General features: G+C 31.9%; 1 protein-coding gene across 3 annotated transcripts in view; it reads left to right on the top strand.

Annotated features, from left to right (window-relative positions):
* Nucleotides 1-785: 785 nt before the first annotated feature.
* LOC105248518 (sterile alpha and TIR motif-containing protein 1) overlaps nucleotides 786-20933 on the top strand; it is a 93894-nt gene continuing 73746 nt past the window's right edge. The window contains exons 1-2 of one of the 3 annotated variants that reach the window (XM_011253350.3): nucleotides 786-971; nucleotides 2951-3150. In XM_011253350.3, the coding sequence (XP_011251652.1) occupies nucleotides 3109-3150 (42 nt within the window). In that variant the 5' untranslated portion in view covers nucleotides 786-971; nucleotides 2951-3108. Of the gene's footprint in view, nucleotides 972-2846; nucleotides 3151-9871; nucleotides 10631-20933 lie in introns of those variants that run through there. The other 2 variants (XM_011253349.3, XM_011253347.3) reach the window with 2 other exon arrangements.

A 20933-nucleotide genomic window follows, 5' to 3' on the forward strand; every position in this document is an offset into this window, starting at 1 on the left:
AAACACAATTTTAATATAAAATTCTTCTTTTATAATTATATAATATAATTATATAATAATATAATTTGAATTCTATAATAATATTAATATATATAACAGAGGGAAATAATTATCTTTTTATTAAGATATATAAATATATATTAATACATATTATATAAGAAATTTAACAATAAAATTTAATAATTTAATAATTTAAGTTAATATTGCTATCTTTTCAATTCACAAAACGCTAGAAAGCTATATCCAAAATATTTTGTACGTATATACATCAATTATATAAACCTTTTAGATCGCAGGAATAATACTTAAAAAAATACTTAAAAAATACTGTTCATATAAAAATAGAAGCGATGTTAAATATCACCAGAGACAATCGATCACTGCTTACCCGAAAAAAAAAAGAGTGAAAGAGAGAAAGTTTAGCAGGTGGAAATTTTATTTCGATCTCAAACTTCATACCGATCGAATCGCACCCGTAATCTGCATCCTATGCAGATTACGGGTGCGAGTTGCAGTTTCGCCGCAAGTGTCTTTGCGCGCCGATAAGAGCAATAAAGAGGCGGCCTGTCGGACACGCTGCCGTCGACGCCGAAGCTACGAAGCTACCGACGACGACAGTGATGTAACGGTGGAAAATAAAGCGGTGACTCGCCAGTATGGATATTGGTACCGTGCGCTCGCTCGCTCGCGCGCGCGCGCGCGCGCACCCGCGTCGGCCTCGGCCCGCTGTCCGCGTGGTGCGCGCGTGCGAGCCAGGACATTCCTGCGATTTTCGCCGGCAGTTTTTCGAAGTTCAGCGACACGTGTGCGTAGACGCGCGTCTGCCGTTATCGCGAGGCACGCAGAAACGCGAGATTACTCCGGAATTGCCAGTCGTGTTGCTTCACCTACGCGTTACGCACTTCATAACGTGACCGCTCTTCTGATACAACTACACTACGTGGGATCAGATACGAATTCAATTTATAAGGGTAAAAGACGCTCCCAGAAATAATACGATTAATAATTTTTTAATACAGAATTTTTATTAATATACATTATAACGAGTGTTAAAGAGAACTGATACTAAAATGTTTGCGAAACAAAATTTTTATCTAAATAGCGAAGTAAAAATGAATGGTCGCGGACAAAAGCACATTTGTGCGTTATTTCCTGTATTGAATATAATTTACATTTTATGTTAAAATTGTTTAAATATTTATTATTTAAATTAGTGAATGATAAATAACAAAGTTCGCAAGCGAATCAATATATATTTAAGATCGACTTTATAGTTCTCGGATTGCTATGTTTTCTTATCTTTTCATTCGGGCACAATATTTTGAAATGGAAACTAGCGATACAGTATCGTTGAATACTATTGTTCTCATTCGATCGTTTATTATTTTTTTCGGACGGTTTTTATTGCATTAAAAAATAGATAAATATTTTTATAAAATTTGCAATTTATAAAGGAATAGGAAAAAGTATTGTGACCAATCTTCATAATAATAAAATAGTTTTGTCAAAAGATATTCATAATATAAAAATATTATTTAAATTTTTGAAATAAACAAAGAAAAATAACTTTGAACGTAATTTAAAAAATAATTTAATAATTTAAAAAATCTGTAAAAGAAAGAAATCGCGTGTGTTTAAACATGAACGGTAAAATATGTCGAAAATTATTAATTATTATTTATAAAGTATTTTTGCACGAAGTTGTATCGAAAAATAAATAATGACGTCCAATCAAATAACGCAAACAAGTGCGACTTTGAGTGATCTAAAAAAAGCTTGCAACGCGCATCATATTCTATTTTTAATATAAGAAAAATTTCCTAGCGATCGTCAATATTAGTAAATCATTAATTATATTAAAAATTATTTGCACATTATATCAAATGATTGTTATAAAAAGTTAGGCCTAAAATCAATATCTGAGAAATAATTAAAGCAATATTAAAAATTGTATTTAATTACAATTGATAATATAATTGATAATTCATTAACTAATTTATTCTTGGCATACTTTTATGCATTTTTATTTTTCTTTATTAATTTTCGTATAAATGTAATAGAAAATTGATAATGTTTTTCTAATAATTTCTTATATTTATTTTTCTCTTTATTTATAATTTTATTAAAATTCCAGACAAATGTAATCTCACATCACATTCAATTTTAATTAAATTTTAATTTTATCAATCTGTGATTTGCAAAAAATAAGATGAGTAAATTATACATCGTACATAATATTAGAAAATAAATAGTGAGGCAAGACAAGAAGCCTTATATAATACAGAACTTTGACAATGTTTTTCTAATAATTTTTATATTTATTCCTTTGCTTATGTATAATTTTATTAAAATTCCAGACAAAAGTAATCTCGCATTAATTCAATTGTAATTCAAATTTAATTTTATATAATTTAATCCGTAATTCTCGGAAAAAATAAAAGTAATTACGCATTGTGCAGAATTTATAATTGCTTTTCTAATAATTTCTTATTCTATATTTATTTCTTTGCTTGTTTATAATTTTATTAAAATTCCAGACAAAAGTAATTTCGCATTAATTCAATTGTAATTTAAATTTAATTTCATCATGTAATTCATTCTCGAAAAAATAAGATAAATAAATTACGCATTGTACGGAATATTAAGATAAATAGTGAGGCAAGGCGAGGCGGGGCAAATTAAGGCGAATATTAATTAAAATGTTGCAAGCGATCAATTAGCCACGCGATTAAAATCTTAATTGCAAATTCCATTGAAGACGTCAAAACGCAGCGATTCCGTTCTTTCGCCGTTTTAACCGTGCAAGTCTGAATTTTCGACATGAAAGAGAAGAAGAAAAAAGTTTTGTAAAAGAAAAATTACGAAACGAATAAAATGGCGACGTGATCGAGAAAGAGTGGATTTTCGGCGCCGAAAGAAACGACGCTTACGAGCGACTTTCACGGGACAGGTTTTCGCGAACGCGACCAGGATGACGAGGAGGAGGTTCGCGAGGAGGGAAGCGATCGATGAGGATGCGGACGATATCTCGAGCGGTGCAGAACGAGAAGTCGCAGCGGTTTGACGGTTTGGTGATCGAGATCGCTGTCGGAATCGATCGCTGGAATCATGGGTAACGGATCGTCCTGCTGCGCGTATCGCAACAAGAAGGTACGTGGATAAATATTTATCAGTATTGCTATCGATATCATTGATAACGCGAGCGTTGGCCGGGGCTTCCCGGTCCTCGTGAAAGATGGCAGCACGCTGTCTTTCTCGGAGATATTTTAAAAGTTGTCTATATATATGGCATTGATCCGATTTTATATGGAAATAAATTCAACATCGCAGACACTGATATTTCTCGAATATTTTTTAAATAAAATGCATGTACAATTTCTTTGCAAGTTTGTTTTATAATATCTACTTTGTTTTATAATTTCCACAAAATTCCCCAAATGATGAGAATCAGTATCTCAAGCAACGTATGGCTTTTCAAATAATTAACGATTATTTCAATCGGACGATTCCTGTTTTTTTCGCGAATCCATAAAAAGGCGAGAGAAGTACGAATGTTATATAAATGTCACTGGTACTCGACTCGTATAGTTATTACTTTTTTTTTCACGACGGGAAAGAGAGAGAGAGGAATCCGCCGTTGGCACCCGTAGTTAATAGCGATCGATTGCGCAATCGATCGATCGGCGTCGTTAGATCTATCAAGGCGCGTGTGAGGCAAAAACGCGCGTTCCATTAAATAGAAACGACGCATTGGAAAAGAGCCTGGAAAAACGGACACCCATGAGAAACGGGATAGAAACCGAAAGAGAGAGAACGAGACTACGTTTCCTCTTTCTTTCATTACGATAAATATCGTTGCATTTTGCAACTGTTGCGATTGCGCGCGATGCGAGGAACGGGCACGCGGCCTTCGAGACGAGAATAACGAGTAATCGTCCGTTGTATATTGATTTGTCTTTGCCTGAAAAAGGTCGTTAACTAAAACGCGTCCTCTAAAATCCCCTTGCTTGATTTACGGAACGTTTAAAATCGCCGCTGGTTGCAGCTATTAGCATTTATAGCCCTGATATTACGATCCACCCGTATAAAAATGACATTCGGTTATATTAAGAGGATAAATTTCTTCTGTAATAATTACGACAAAAAAATACTTCTTGCTAAATAAATCTTCCCTTTATAAAAATTTATAACTATTTTAATTAGCTTAATTATTAAATTATTTTATTATTTTTTTATATTAAATTATTAAATAATTTTTAAATTATTTAAAATTGTTTAATAATTTTAAATTATTTCATATAGCTTGACACATGTAAAGAATTTAGATTCTATCTGCAAAGTTTCTTTTTTTTTTTTGCAGTATTTTATTCGCGACATTTTGCTGAACGATAGGTGAAACAAAAAGCGAGAAAAAGGCGCGATAATTTATCACCCATCGTATATCAAAGCCACGATTTTCTTTAGAAATTTTTCCCTCGTACCGTATCGCAATTAACTTTGAACAACTGTTCCATTAACCCGCTAATAACACCGGAGAAATTTAATGTCTAACGATAAAACCCGTTTATAATCCCGTTACGACACTTTTTGTTTACATGCCTGTAATGCGTTTATGACGCGGATGATATTTATGGCTTATCGAAAACGCGTTATCCTCACGATATCCTTCGTTTTTGCGATAGCTTTCAATCTCCTTGAGTTCTACGAAATTCACGTTACATTCACAATACTTAATTTAATCAATTCGTTTTTTAAATGATGCTAAAACATGCAGAGAAAATGATAAAACTTTTAAAGTTTCTGAAATTTTTAAAATCTTTTTAAATTAGAATTTCCATAAAAATCAATAAATATATCATAGTATTCATAAAATTCACGCAAAGTTCATAGAACATTTTTTAATATCTATAAAATTCTTAAAATTGGAGAAATTTATATTTCTACAACTTTCAAATTTTTCTTAGAAAAATGAATTAAATATCGAACCTTTTGACAAGCTCTTGAATTAACATTTTTTTTTTTTCGGAAAAAGGTGGTTTAGGTCAAAACGCTTCTTTCTGTTGAAATATATTGTTCCTTGAATGTAAATGTGCAACGAAACGTGTACATTTGTAATCATCATCTCACACTTATCGCAATAGCACTAGTTCCATGGAATTACCATGATACTGTCAGTTAACTGTTGGTTAACATTGGCAATTTTCAACTCGCCGATGCGTTGATCGTAAAGCGCCCTTTTATGGTAATTGGCAATTGACGAATATCGCGCCTCGCGCGCAATTTGCGGTTAATTTCGGTTGGGATTTTAACACCCGTAATATTGGTCTCGTAATAAGGTGAAAGCGCGAAGACCACCGGCTGACAAGATGAAAAAATCGCGAGAAAGTGTGACTTTTTTTTATCATTTTTAATTCGACATTTTATTGACAAGAGAATTTCGCAAAAAAAATCCTGATGATTTCGATGAAATTTTATACACATGTGAGGAGCGTAAATAGATAAATTTAGAAATTTTCAAAAAATAATTTAGGAAAAAAATTATTTTATTAATGTGATTAAATAAAGATATTCTTACTAAATGAAACTTTTGTATAAAATATTTTTTGATATCTCGGATAGTTTTGGAAATAAGCAAAAGTTTCACCCGAATCGCTTTTGAAGATGGTAATTAAAAATTTCTAAATTATCTATTTACTCTCCCCCCCTTACTTATAAAGTTCATTTATCAAAATCAGAATTTTTCAATTCACGAGGTTTCTTTATTTGATATTATCCGAACACGATTTTTAATTTAATTTTGAAATAATCTTTGAATATACCTTAAAATATTCTAGTGTCGCTTGTTTGTACTTTGTAAAGGATTTAAAATTATGACAAGAATTTTTCGTTTTTTTTTTCTATCGGTCTTTGTATTGATCGTATTTTTATGCAATTCTTCTGTATCTATTGTTAAGTTTTCTTGCTCGAGCACAAGACTCGGCATCTCGGAACCCGCAGCAATAAATCATCCCATTATTATCCTCGCTCGGTGCGCCTTGAATTCCCGGTCGTGCTTGATATGCAGCGTGCAATTCTCGCGGATGGAACACGGGTTAACTCGTCGTCGTATATCCAGACGATACACGATGCACGTTATTATTTGCGAATATTGAGAGAATACCTAACTTAATAGCGGCACTAAAGCGACGTATTTTCCGCGAAGGTCGACGCATGGGGCGATAATGATCGCACGGAATGCAACTTCGTTGCGATGAGAAATCAGACATGGAAACGACTTCCTCGACTCCAGATATCGCGTCTAAAAATAATCAAGGCGGTATCCATTGAACAAAGGCATTGACATTGGAATCGATCGAGTGTAACGTCGTAAATATTATTCAATTAATGTTTAAATAATCAATTATATCGTACTTAAAAATTCGTAGTTTTTATATATCGTACGTAAAATTTAAAGAATCATATTATATTATTAATTTCATTGTTCAAACAATTTTGTTTATATCGGAAAAAATAGTCTTAATTTTATTAATTTTTATTCCACTTAATTTTATTTGTTATTAAATATCCTTAATTTATACCTAAATATCCTTAATATTATTATAATTAAATATCCTTAATTTATATCTAATTTTATTTATTATTAAATTCCTTAATTTATTTATTATTAATATCTTTCATTTTATTATATTTTTATATATTTAATACATTTAATTTAATTTATTTACATTATTATAATATATTTTCACGAGCGAGTAACATAAAAAAAATAGGAAGAATAATAAAAGCCTCGGAAAAAACAAGTAATTATGTCTCAAAAATAGATATATAAATTATTGTTTTCGATTTTATGCGTATCAAATTCCAATTAAAGATTGACCAAGGAAAATTCTCAAACGAATTACTTTGAATCGATGCGCGTATTTTATGATATATTCTGTAGATGGGACTTAATTCTGCGCACGCAGCGTGAAGGATCAAAGGAAAACGACGCGGGAAATTAGCGCAAACGACGCATTGCAAATTACGATTGGCAATCTTGAATCGATTAACCAGGCGAAATAACTACGTGCGTGGTATAAATCGCGACCCGATCGAAACGGGAGATCTAATTTGTTGGGAAACGAGACGAGAGAGAAAAAAAGAGACGGGTACGCGTGGGAATATGGTCGAAGGAACGAAGTCCTTCATCAGGAATCTAATGTCTTACTCAGGGTTTTATAGTATCTACATTTGTATAACTTGCAGACGAAGATCTGTATATTCATATGACTTGTATTTAATATAAAATACATGTAGGATTACTTAATATTTATATTAATTTAATAAAATTATTTATATTATTTAACATTTTTTAATATTAGAAAATATTGTAAATGATATGAATTTAAAAAAATTTGAAATTTACTTTTAAAAAATATTATTTTTCAATTTTTTGACTCGTTAGCGTAATTCGTGCATTTTATTCTCAATTGTAAACAATTATATATACTATTGACAAGGAAATAAAACTCAGGATCAGGTATATTAAATAATATAGCTGATATTTAATAATTTCACCTTAAATATCTGTATATTTTCCTCTAATCGATCGTTTTTTTTAATATTGCAGAATTTGATAATAAATATATGTATAATATTCTGCAAATTTTATATATTTAAAATAAATATATATTTAATATTTTTAATGTATATATAAATATTAAAAAATATTAAAGAATAAATAATGAATAATATATATAATAAATATTAAGAGAAAATAAAATAATATAAATATTAAATAATAAAAATCGCTTTTTACGATATTAATTACTTATTATTTATTATATATAAATTTTTATATTTTTTTATCAATGAGACAAATAATTCTACTCACATTTTGATTCTCTCTTTCTCCGAATATCCTTAGATCCTTTAGGGATGCTTATCGAATAATTCCTGAAATGCTGGTGCCATTTCTTGTATAAAAATCTCTGCGTTGGGAACCACTGGAAGAGTTTCCACACACTTTGCGACATTATTCCAGATATATTTTTATCCCTCGATGTATATCCTTTTTCGGCTGATCCCTCGTCGATGTCCAAGGATCGCACACTACACACATTATTATACTTTCAGTTTCACACATGATATTAAACTTACATCTTTCATTATTTTTTGAATTTATATTTTATTCATTCATGATAATGAAGTGCGTCAATCATCGAACTTTGATATTTGCAACTCGGAAATCGCGAAATTATATTGTCACGCTTTTGGAGAAAAATCGTCGACCGAATTTTGACGTCAATCAAACTCCCGAGCTGTCGTCGCGTACAATAATCTCCGATAATCGAAACATCAAAAAGAGTCGCCGAATCCCGATAGATAAAAATATCGATACCGAATACCGCGTATCATCGATTCGACGCGATTCGGAGAATTAGCTCGGCTCGAACGGATTCCATGAACCTGGGGGCAAGAGCGTTTTTGTATACTCGCGATTGTAAACACTGTGTATACTCGCGATCGTCGCGTACTTTCTTTTGTATACTTTCATGATAACAATTAATTTTTCACGTTTTGTAGAATTTCCGATAATTTCCAAGAATCGTCGAATATGAAATCAGAATTTGATACTCCCCTCCCCCCTTTCCGCCATAACCAATGCACCGATTCTCGTACATGCGATTTTCCGAAAATCGAACTTTGTTTACTTAAGGATACTTTAATAAGACATATTAAGATCGAAAATATAATAAGATCGAATACTCACCTGCTTCGAATATGATTAAGATCACCGAGAAATCTGGAAATTCGTCTCGAGAGGGTCTGAGAATCGCCATCGTAAAATCGCGCGCGAAACTACAGGCGACTCGAATTGAAGCTGTGACGTCACGCGCTTTCGAAGAACAAGCGATTGCGCGAAATTCGCGGGCGACGAAGTTAATTTCTCGCAAAGTTAGCTCACGCGATCACGATCGAATATTGCACACTAATTTGTACACTAATTAGCGATTAATTACAGACGTTAAATGCTATTTTATTTGTACTTTTCGCGACGAGGGAGAACGGGAGCGATAGTCGCGAATGATTCGAAATTCGAGCGCCAGATGGCAGCATCCTAGATGTGTTCGAAAATGTACTCACGTAGGAGGCAAGGTTCGAGTGACCAATCAAGACGAAGAATTTTTTGGCTCTGATTGGTCAGTCTAATGCTCTATTTTAACGAATAGATTTTCGAACGCAATCTTGAAGTTCCCGATAGTACGTGTAGTTAGTGCGAGCTCTTACACGAATCGAATTAGAATTATACAACCGTGAGTAAATTACTGTATTAATTAGCATTGTGTGCGCGTATATGTTTGTACCGAATTTGTATTATTTGACGAAACAATTACAACATTACAACAATTACAACATTATTGTGTCGAATGTTATTGCGTCAATCTTCGTGTAACCTTATTTAATTTCTTTTTGTTTGCATGGATTTTTTTGCGACACTCGTGTAGTAAAATCTATTCTTTCGAGCTTCCTCGTTTACCTTTCTCTTCTTTATTTTAAATATAGATAGTACAATAACGCAGAAAGAAAAGAATAAATCTACGCAAAAGATAAAGCGTCGTTAAGTGCAAAGTGCAATAGATGGCGCCGCTGTATTTTCTTTTTTTATTCGAATAGGCGCGCGATGACGTCTCTACAAGTTTCGAGATGCCGCGAGACTTCTCGACGACGAGTTCGGAATCGGAATAACACTCCCCGATTTCCCAAACACGTCGCACGCCTCGTCTAATCATTTGCATTCTTATGCCGGTCGCGTCGGTGCCGACGTAGGCGACGCTCGTCGTCGAGCGGGCGCCTCGAGACACGTCGAAAGTGAACCCCGCGAGAGCGAACGCGAACTTCAGTGCGGTGCCGGCGGCCAGATCGAGACGACGAGTTCGCGCGTTCCTCCGTCGTGCGTGCAAATTATACGCGTTTCTCCGAATTATCGCCGATCGATACTCGCGGATCGATACGAGAGATCTTTCGGCGCGTCGAGAGGAAAGCGAACATTTTCCGCGCCAGGTTTTCTAAGCTGGTACCGCGAATATCGCTGCGGAAAGTCGACGGTGTACGTCCGCGGCGGCGGACCGACGTGAAGTGAGCGACGCGTCTCGTCTGTCACGCGCGCGGGAGATGCGACTCGTTGTGTCAGCGGCACGTGGGTGAGCGAGCGAGCCGGTGACCTTTCGCGAGACTAAGTGTGACGTAACACGCGACGCAAGAGGCGCGCGCGCGCGCTGTTTATCGAGCCGCCGAATTCCGCGTCGCTATTGTTTTTATTGGGATTTATTCGATCTTCCATTCGCGCTCGCGACTCGAAACGATACACACACACACATACGACATACGATAAGAGATCTACGTATTGCGTGATACTCTTCTCGTCGCGAGTTGTCATTTATTTGTTTCTCTCGACGCACTCAAAATATGTGTTTACACGGTGGACAATAATGTACGCAGTTCGTCGCGAGTGATGTAGTGATGGATCGATAATCGAGAGGAGATCCAGGGAAAGCTGACAATGCATACCACGGCGCCACCGAGAGCTGTCAAACAGCTCCGAAGGAACGTCGGTCATCATGCTCCCCTGAATTACAGGAATCGCTTGGTATGTCGATATATAACAGTTATATAACAGATACATAGCTTATTCACTTTGTTATTCATTCATTCATCTCTAATTCGTATTCGTCGTCCTGAAATGATGTTAGACTTGTTATTTGTACGATTATTTTAATAATTTCGAATTCCCTTCTCGAGAATACTTGAATAAGAGCATTTTCGATGCAACAAACAGTGCGTTGCAAACGCAAAGGAACCGGTTCTTTTCCCTATAAGCTTTAAACACGCAATTCCCTTTCACCTTCTAGGAGACTTATCGGCGTCATTCGTGCGTGAGATAAAATATTTTTATTTTGCATTATTGACAGGCGTCTCGATTCTTGATTTATGAATAAATCACGCGCGCGTTAATTCGCAAAATTTTTATTTAAATGATAGCATTTTATAAAACTTTTTATCTAGCATTATATAATATTTTTAAAGCTCCATCAAAAAATAAGATTATTCTTCATCGAGACAAAAACAACAACAATTAAAATTGCATTAATAATATTATGGATTATGAAATTAGTCACTTTATTTGTAATTTTAATTTTTAAATTTTTTAACAATTTAATTTTTTGTTAACATGCCGATATTATTTTATTTAAATTTTCAACATTAACATACATAAAAGATGTGATATGCATTAATTTATAGAATGAGTTTCGACAGATTTATTTTCACCATTTCGTTTCTATTTAAAGATTTTTCGCGTTTGCGCGATAATTATGATGCAAATAAAGGATGGGCTTATCAAAAGTCTAAAGATTACACTTCGATTGACAATAAGACTTGAGTCGCACAAATATCGACGAGATGTTTGGGGAAATCCCAGACGAAACGATCGTGATAACGCGCGTCTATTCCATCAAAGTATCAATTCCATTTACTTCCGGTTTTGCAGACGCTCTTTTAACATTGTCAATTATTAAACCATCGTAAAAACAACCACCGGATATTTTTCCACACTCGTCTACGATTATGTTGCTATTATATTCGACGATGAAGCTCGACTAATCTTTTTACGACTCAATTATCTAGTTTGCAATTGGCTATATAAATGCGTAAAGACCGAACATTGCTACATCAAGTCATGGTCAGTACTTGCAAGACAATTATTATTAATGATATTGTTTCTACGTAAGAATTATGCAAATCATCTGTTCAAAATTGCGGAAAGATTAATCTATACTAACAATAAAATGTAATGCTTTTATATTTCAATTTATTGTATTTTTGAAAATATTCTTTATATTGAATTGATAAAAAAATACTATTATCAGTTTGTATATTAAATGTACAAATTTTTTTAATTTAATATATTTATTTAATATATTTATATTTTCTATATTTAATATATTTCTCGAGCATCTTACAACGCAAAATCTCGACCGATTAATATGTAATTAAACGTTTTTGAATTTATAAAATGAATTGCAAAGTATTAATCGCGATTGTAATAAATGCAACCGACTTGTCACACAAGATTAAACTGGAATGACCCAAGAGAAAGAGAAAAAGAAAGAAAAAAACATTCGTATGTTATAATTCAAGAAAATTATGATTTAGAGCTAAATACGTGTCTGCGATGTCATTAGTTCTCCTTGGAATATTTAATGAAGTAGCATGTAATACACAGATCGACATGTGAATAATGTTTGTGTTTTCAAAAATAACCGACAGTAATCATTAACATTGGTCAATTTGCACTCTGCATGATAATGACTCGCCCACATCGCAGATTGCCGATAACAATTGAACGAGTTTCGTATAAACATGACTGATTTTTTTGTAAACATGATTGATAAATTCATATTACGAACGTCGGAAATTTTGTGATGTAATATTAGTTTTATTTGTATCGCGATCAGATTTCTGAAAAAGATTTAAATCTTGTCATTTGTCATTCAAAATTTGATGCAATATTTTTGCCAGAACAATGGACTAAGAAAAACTTATTTTTTTTTGTTTAATTCAAGAAGAATGTTTTGTTAAAATAAACTTGAAATATATTTATAATATTTTATAATATTAACTAATACTTTCGAGATAGGAAAATATTTATTTGAAGTCGTTAAAATAAACATTTATTTAATCATGTTACACAAACAATCTAAATAAATAAATAATTCTTTCATACTTTGAATATTTTAATTATTTAAATTTTTGAAACTATTAAATTGTAGTATTTAAATTGTAACATTTAAATATTTATTAGTTAAATATATTTCATTCATCTGATATTTCAAATTGCTTTTAAATCGAAATCGGCGCAGTATTTCATATAATTTCGTACTATGATATTTTTATTATATGGATTCATATAAATTTATTGTAATTATTGCAAGCAATATTTATCATTTAATATGTGATATCGAAGCAAACGTTGCTGACAAATTATCCTTCTCGTTTATTTCGGATGGCAGAGATGTTCATAGATATACTCCTCTGGAGGCGCGAGATATTCGACATTGAAGATGCAATCGATTCGCGAGATGCATCGCGATAACGAACGCAATTTATCCGGGACGATATCCGACATTACACAGATCGGCTGGTGACGGTAATTCCTCAAAAAAAAAAAATCGGCAGCCGCCGGCGATGCGTCATTAACGCGCATTTAACGTTGCAAACATGCCGCCCACGCCAGGTAGCGGCGTCGGCCTTGGCCGATATTTTCATCGTTATTATTTTTCCTGTTTTTCATGCGAAACTAATAAAGATTGCGCCCGCGGCGTTTTGAATTATTTATGAGATTCGGGATGGAAACACGATGTCTAAACACTAATGACAATTTTCCTCTGATCACTCCTTAGCGTCGTGCATGTTATTTTATGGACGGCGCGATTATTGAATAAATTTTGCCATCAAAGTGGCGAGTTACAGCCACCGGCTGATGAATGATTTTATTTAAATAGACTTTAGATTTCATAAATCTTACTTTAAGAGACTAAGATAACTTGGCAGTTGAATAGTTTTATATTAAAGTATTGAGATTGTTTAAATAAACTACTTTCTAAGCTGCCTTCGAATTTTTTAATTAATAATTGATAACTGATAGAAATTAGTAACATGTAAAAAATTTAAATAAACAATAGATTTTTGGAAAAGTGTTTGGAAAAGTAGCGAGTTATAGCCACCGGCTGATGAATGATTTTATTTGAATAGACTCTAGATTTCATAAATCTTACTTTAAAAGACTAAGATAACTAGGCAGTTGAATATTTTTATATTAAAGTATTGAGATTTTTAAAATAAACTACTTTTTAAGCTGCCTTCGAATTTTTTAATTAATAATTGGTAACTGATAGAAATTAGTAACATGTAAAAAATGTAAATAAACAATACATTTTTGGAAAAGTGTAATAAATTCGTGTAATAAATCTGTCATCAAGTAGTACACATGTTGTTGATTACGTATAAATATTTAGCTTGTATATAACTATGATATGTTAAAAATGCTGAAAATCTATGGCATAATGTTTTCAATACATAGTATAATAAGACTATTAATCAACGTCAAATTTCTTTTCATAAATCGCATAAAGGAAAAGTGAAATTATCTTGGTAGCGCTTGTAAACACCAACTGATATAATCGTTGATAAGTAATCTGCCATGCTATCTATGATAAATCGATAGAGGGAAAACCGATTAATAATTCGACCTCTAACCCAATACGCGATGGATTATGATCTATCTTAAAGAGACGAAACTCCTGACCTTGTTAATGTCGACGTAACTATGTAAGTCGTAAAAGATGTATAAGACGTAATAAGACGATGAAAAACAGGTATTTCGATCAAGGAATGTGTCTCACAATCACAAGAAGGCTCAAAGAGATCTCTTTTATGGAATTTTGATTCGAATAATAATCCCCCTCCATCATTACCGATATAATTGCGTGTTGTTTTTAACGCGAGATCTAAAATTATATTAATGAGAGATGAGATTTAAAAGGTTGCACTGACAAGTATTAATGCAACGCTGATTGAATGTCGCAACGTTCGATCAGATAAACTCTTATCTAAACTTTCATTTAGCGCACGTACTAGATATTGAAATTTTTCCCAGCGATAAGATCGGCGTTTGTTTTAATAATTAATATTTGCTTAAGATGTTTATGCGATTACGAAGTAAAATGAAAATGTCAATGAAAAAATTTGTGAATTTATTTTGATAATATCTCTCTCTTTAGATGTTAATATTGATTTATAAATTAAATTTGTTATGAAATTATTTTAAAAGTATTTCTAAGTATTGCTTTTTATTGCTTGATATTTAATTGTACGATTAACATAGTATTTTTAAACGTGTACGCTATTGAATTCACGATATTGAATTCGCGATATTGTTGAACTGTGGAATGTCAGCATTTTCCATTTGTTAGATCGCGGTTTGTTATTACAATGATTATTAATGATAGATAAATCAGACTGCTACATCCCGACATTACAATTATGTAACAGTACGCGAACGAGAGGTCGAGTCTCTAATTGTCTTCAATGTTGCAATGGAATTTAGCAGCATTTTCTTGTAACGAAGATTAATCATGAGGAGCTTGAGTTTCTATATGTTCGATCAATTTGCGCGAGATTGAGCAGGAAAAATGGAGAGAGAAATATTTAATAACGACAAATTGCGGAGTCGATTGAAAAAGTACACGTGAGTAATTATTTTAAATGCTTGGGATGTGTATGTTTTTTTTTTCGAAGAGAACGCGGCCGTGATAGTTTATGCAAATCACAGGAATATTGATTCCCGTTGAGGTGTTGCGATTACACACAATGGCTGTTTGATCGCTCGGTGAGAGTAGCCAGCAGATAACTAAGAATCGATCAACTCGTGTGCAAACGTAATTATCATCATAATTATTGGCGATTAAGATTAGCTACGCTTTGCATTCTCTTTGATCATCGATTCCCAGTTTTGCAATCCGCTTTTCTCCCCATAATCTCAAAGAGCTTGCAATTGCCATTGTTATTTACACACGGATATTAAATATTAATCTTAAGTATTAAATATTAATATATCAAGATATATATTGTATCATATAAACACGCAAAATTCTTGTAGAAGAATATTAAAGTATGTCTATTAGTAAAAGAATTAAAATATTTATATGTTTTAATTAATTATTTTGCATGGTTTATTAATATTGAATTATAATTATAAAAAAATTATATAATTATGTAATAAAAAGTATTTTTTATTTGAAATGCATTTTTTCAAATAATTAGTAGAAATTGTTAGACATGTTATATTGTTGATATTGAATTCTCTAGTAATATTATATTAAATTAAATATTATATTAATATTATATTAATATAATAAATATTAAAAATATTATATTAATATTATATTAATATAATAAATATTAAATATTATATTAATATTATATTTTTTATATTATATTTAATATAAATAATAGTAAAATATTATATTATATATAAAAATATTATATTTAAGATAACAACGAGAGAAGAAACTAGGAAAGATAGCTATTTACAGCTATTTACTGACTTGTTCTGTTGAATTTCGTCTATATCAGATAAACTTGATATTCATAAGTAGTTTTATGATAACATAGAAAAAATTTGAAGTAATCGAATAAAACTGAACGATAAAAAAGGTCTGTTGCTATTTATTACTCAGTTGTATCGTTACATAATTCAAACGTTCTAAGATAATTAATAGATAATTTAGATCTCTGCATGCATAATAATCACGCATTATCGTGACGTCTATAAATAATATTTGGCCTGCTATTTGCATTGCGGTCTCGAATATTGTTGCATTATCAGCATAAAATATTTATTTGGTAACGCGACTCGCGATATTAAGATCTGTCTACGACATTTTATCGTCGTCGTAACGAAAGTCGAGACAGATCAAGTTTGACTAGGCGCGAAAATCGATCCAGCAGTTTATTCTGCAGATGCTGCACCGACGACGGACAGACACGTCGGATTAACGGATAGACAAATAAAAATGATTCTTAAAAGCTTTGAATATTCATTCTGAAAAAATAAATTTTCTGATTAATTTTTTCATGTTAATAATTATTTAATTTTTTAAATTTGATTAAAATAATTTTTTTTAATTTGTCTCTCCAATTTTGCATCACACTTTCAACTTAGAAGCTCTATATTATAAATATTATAAAAAGTGCTTGTAATCTTTAATATATTATAATCTTTAGGAAAATCTGATTTTAAGATTTTGCCAATTTTTAATAATATTAAATTTTAATTTTAATAATATTAAATTGACTTCTCGAGACATATATCATTGATAGAAGTAAAACTTTTCTTGATAATTTTTGACGCCTTAAGATAGTATCAGTTTTAAATAGCGTTATTAAGTTAACGGCGACTTTCCGGTGCAGAATTGATATTTTTTTCGATGCAACGTGTTCGGAGAATTACCATGTCGACTCGCAGTGCGGGTTTTACAGGACAGACAGGCAAATCGAGAGAAAGGCGGACCGGTATAATAACGTACGGTCGAGAAGGCTCGTGCCGATCGTTGAATGAAATTTAATTGGGTCGCGCATGAATGAAATCGTGTTCGCCCGTTTCGTTTCACTCTCGCGCGCATGTTACACGCTCGCTCGCTCTCGCGTGGGCGACCGGACGTGATTTAAAGTGATCGCAGCCGACCGGTTGTAAATCCAAGCCCGGCAATCCTTGGATTTCCCGTCGGCCCACATCCCCTTTTTTCGTTTTCTTCAAGAATGGACAAAATTTCAAATTGCCTGAGAGAATAGCTTAACTCAAAAAAAATTTATCTTACCAGGAAATATCTTTTCTTTGTCACAATTTTATTTCAGAAATATACATTTTTTTGTTTTGAAAACAACTGCTTTCTGAAAAAATAATTTTCATTTAAAGTAAAATAAAAAGCAAATTTTTGAAAAGAATTATCAATTAAATCTTCTTTATTTATCAACAAAGAGGCTTTGATATATTTTAACGTGGCAATTATATTATCAATTTTTCAATCGTAATAAAATTATATTTACTGCACAAAATATTTTTACAATTTTAATGGCGAGTAATCTAAATTAATGAAACGCACGTATTGAATTTATGGTATTTATTTAAATTATTTATTTAAACTATTTATTTAAATTATAATTCTAATAGAAAATTCTAATAAAGGATTATTTAATATAATTGCACAATTTATCTCTTTCTCTTAATTAAAAGACTCCTGTTTTGTTTATCTATTTATTTATTCATGTCCGTTATTTGTAAAAATGTTCGCAAAGTTGATTGGAAAATTAATACATTTAAAAATTATCTGTGCAAAGGGGGATTTTGATTTCTCAGCTCGTACTTGATAACGACTATTCAAATGATGTTGCTACGACTTGCGCACAAGTGCGTATTGATACAAATGTGCGTGACGGCGTGCGATTTCATCCTGTCTCGTTTCTCCGTTTCTTTTTTTTCGCATAAGAAATTTACAAGTCGGTCGATTTAATAAATAAATAATAAATTCGATTGCAGTCGTGTCTCAAAGCGAGATCCTGCTCCTGGATGATCTCGTTTCTCATCGATATTCGTATTGGCATTAATTTATTCGCGATCGATAACGATTTCTTTCCGTCTGACACGTCGATAATGTTCGATAATTATGCCGTCACATAATCGACTTTGATTTATTATCAGGATTAATTGATGTTTCGTTGATATTTATTCTACCTAATGATATCGTTGCTACTGTCTTACTTCTCATTTATGTAGTAAAACGACGTGCTCTCTTGTTGCAATAATAAAATTATAATATATTTTAAAATTGTAAATTTTTGATTAAAAATTATAATTATTAAAAACGCAAAACTAGATCTAAAATTATAAATTTATATTATACAGTTATATTATAAAATTCTGAAACTATTATAAAATTATACTTGTATAATATTTTCGCAAAATTATTTTAAAAATTGAATCTTCTTGTACAATGAGAGAAATCGCAATTTAATTGCCATATTGTATTTGTCGGCAACACATTCACATGAAACACAGCGGCGTGAATCACGGGTTTTATTTCGAGAATCAAAGTGATCCTAAAATAGACGTCGTCCCACGGCGAGGAAAGACGGTTCGTCTATTTAAAGTGTCAGGCTCGGACTAGATTCTTCTTTCACTATTTTATCTATGAAGTCAGTGTCTTTGAAAATTATTTTGCATTTTATTGTTAAGTACTAATATTTAAAATATATCATAAATTACAGAAACAGAATTTTTTAATACAATATTAAAAATATATAAGAAAATAATTTAATATCTAAATTATAATGCAAATTTATCTTTAATAGCAACTGTTAGCTTGTATATTTCTTATTCAATAAGATATAATATAACTTTTTTTTAGTTCTCTTCTCTCTTCCTCTCACTTAAGTTACGTAAAACTTAAGGGACACGTGGGTCGCGTTGATTCGGACGTTGAAGTTTCCGATATATGTATGCTTGGTATATGTATTTCTTACCTAGTGCCAGGACATGGAAATTGCACGTCTGTGGCCTTATTGAGAAGACGTCAGTGCATTGCGAAACAAACGGAGCCATATGCTTTTAAATGTGCATCTCTCTTGCGTGAATATAATAGAAGCAAAGCAAAGCAAATAAAAATAGAGACGATAAGTTACAACATTAAAATTAATAAATAAATAATTAAAATCAATAATTAAAATCAATAAGTGATTAAAATCAATAAATAAATCAAGAGTCTGCTTATTTTTAATTATGCAATAAAGTTGTGTTAATAGAAATTAGGAAAAATTATTTAAAATACTGGTTGTGAAACATATATATGTTACATATAATTATTATGATTATGGATTTAAAAATAAATACATAAATGATGAATACAATGCATAATCTGTACTATTGCGTTTAACTAAAAAAAGAAAAATAATGTGTAATAACAGTTTTTGTAATAACGTGTGTAATAACAGTTAAATATAAAGATCGAGAGCGCGTTTCTTGATATGACAGTCGGGGGTTCTCGGAAGAGTTTAAGACTCGATTGCGTTCGATCTTTCGAGCATGCCAGGCTCGAAATAATCAAAGAATAAAGATGCTCTTGGCATCAGTCTGGCGTTTCATCATTCTGTTTGTACAATGTCACAGGGAAACTCGAGATTGCACTCGCTGCCAGTCAAACTCGAGCTCGTGTCAAGCGTCTCTGCTTTCGAATCTTTAATGAACAGAAAAGATGAATCGGGGACAATAGCCAGATGATTACAGCCATAATCTTCGAGGTATTATGCAATAAAATTACATAAAAAATACATTTTCCACTAACATTAAATTAAATAAATAAAGAGAATCGTGATAAAATTTAAAAGGAAAGATTATTATTTGTTTTTTTATTAATTTTTTGTTGGAAGAAGTAACAAATCAAATTGACATTATTTCAAAGTATCTCTCGTTTTTCTTGTAATATGTTTTGAAAGCACTGTACTATCTTACGATGGTTTTTTTCCCAAGACTTCGATCAATTTATCATTAACGCGCCTTTCTCTCTTCCGGCTCGTTTGATTGCCTATCCCTCCTTGAAGTGGATTTGCGCGTAGCATTAAAGCAGCACTTTACAGGAGTGTTTACGTAGTGCTCTTCACGCAGAAACGTCATCCGCCAGAATCCAAATAATCACGGAAAAACGGTGTTTCTGGCGTGCTTACAAAAGCGTTTCGTCAACAGCGCGGCGTCTGCGGCGTCATAAAGGGAATTGAGGTCGTGCTGTGAAATCTTTACAAGTTCAAAATCCACGATTTAACATAATTTTAATTTACTGTTAATTCTTATTAGGCTTTTGAAGTCGAAAAATGCTGATTTATTATAATCTTATACATATTTTTGGGAACATTTTAAATTAAGGCTGCAGCCTTTCCCCCCTCTTTTTTCATTTCCTTTTAGCATTTTAAAAATATTTAAATAAAAATATAAAGAGAGAGATGTGTATTTAGTATATTTTAGTTTATTAGTTATAAAGAATAGGATAATAAAAGATAAATAATGAGATATAATTATGGCCGAACAAAGATTTTATTTTACCCCTAGAGATTTTATCTTCATTAACTATTGAACGGATAGAAAAGCTTATAATTTATATACACATTGAATGCAAAAATCGAATCGATTAATCTACAGTCACGTTTATCTTGGATTCTCTCTCAGCATTCGAGTTATAAATCATTCCTATGCTATCCAGGTCGCAGTTGAACAGCGCATGAGTTATTGGACACAATAATTGACATCAATAATGAGATAGGCTAATGGAATACGTGTAGTATGA

The sequence above is a fragment of the Camponotus floridanus genome, unplaced genomic scaffold, assembly GCF_003227725.1.
Source record: "Camponotus floridanus strain SB8 unplaced genomic scaffold, Cflo_v7.5 scaffold164, whole genome shotgun sequence".
NCBI lineage: Eukaryota > Metazoa > Arthropoda > Insecta > Hymenoptera > Formicidae > Camponotus > Camponotus floridanus.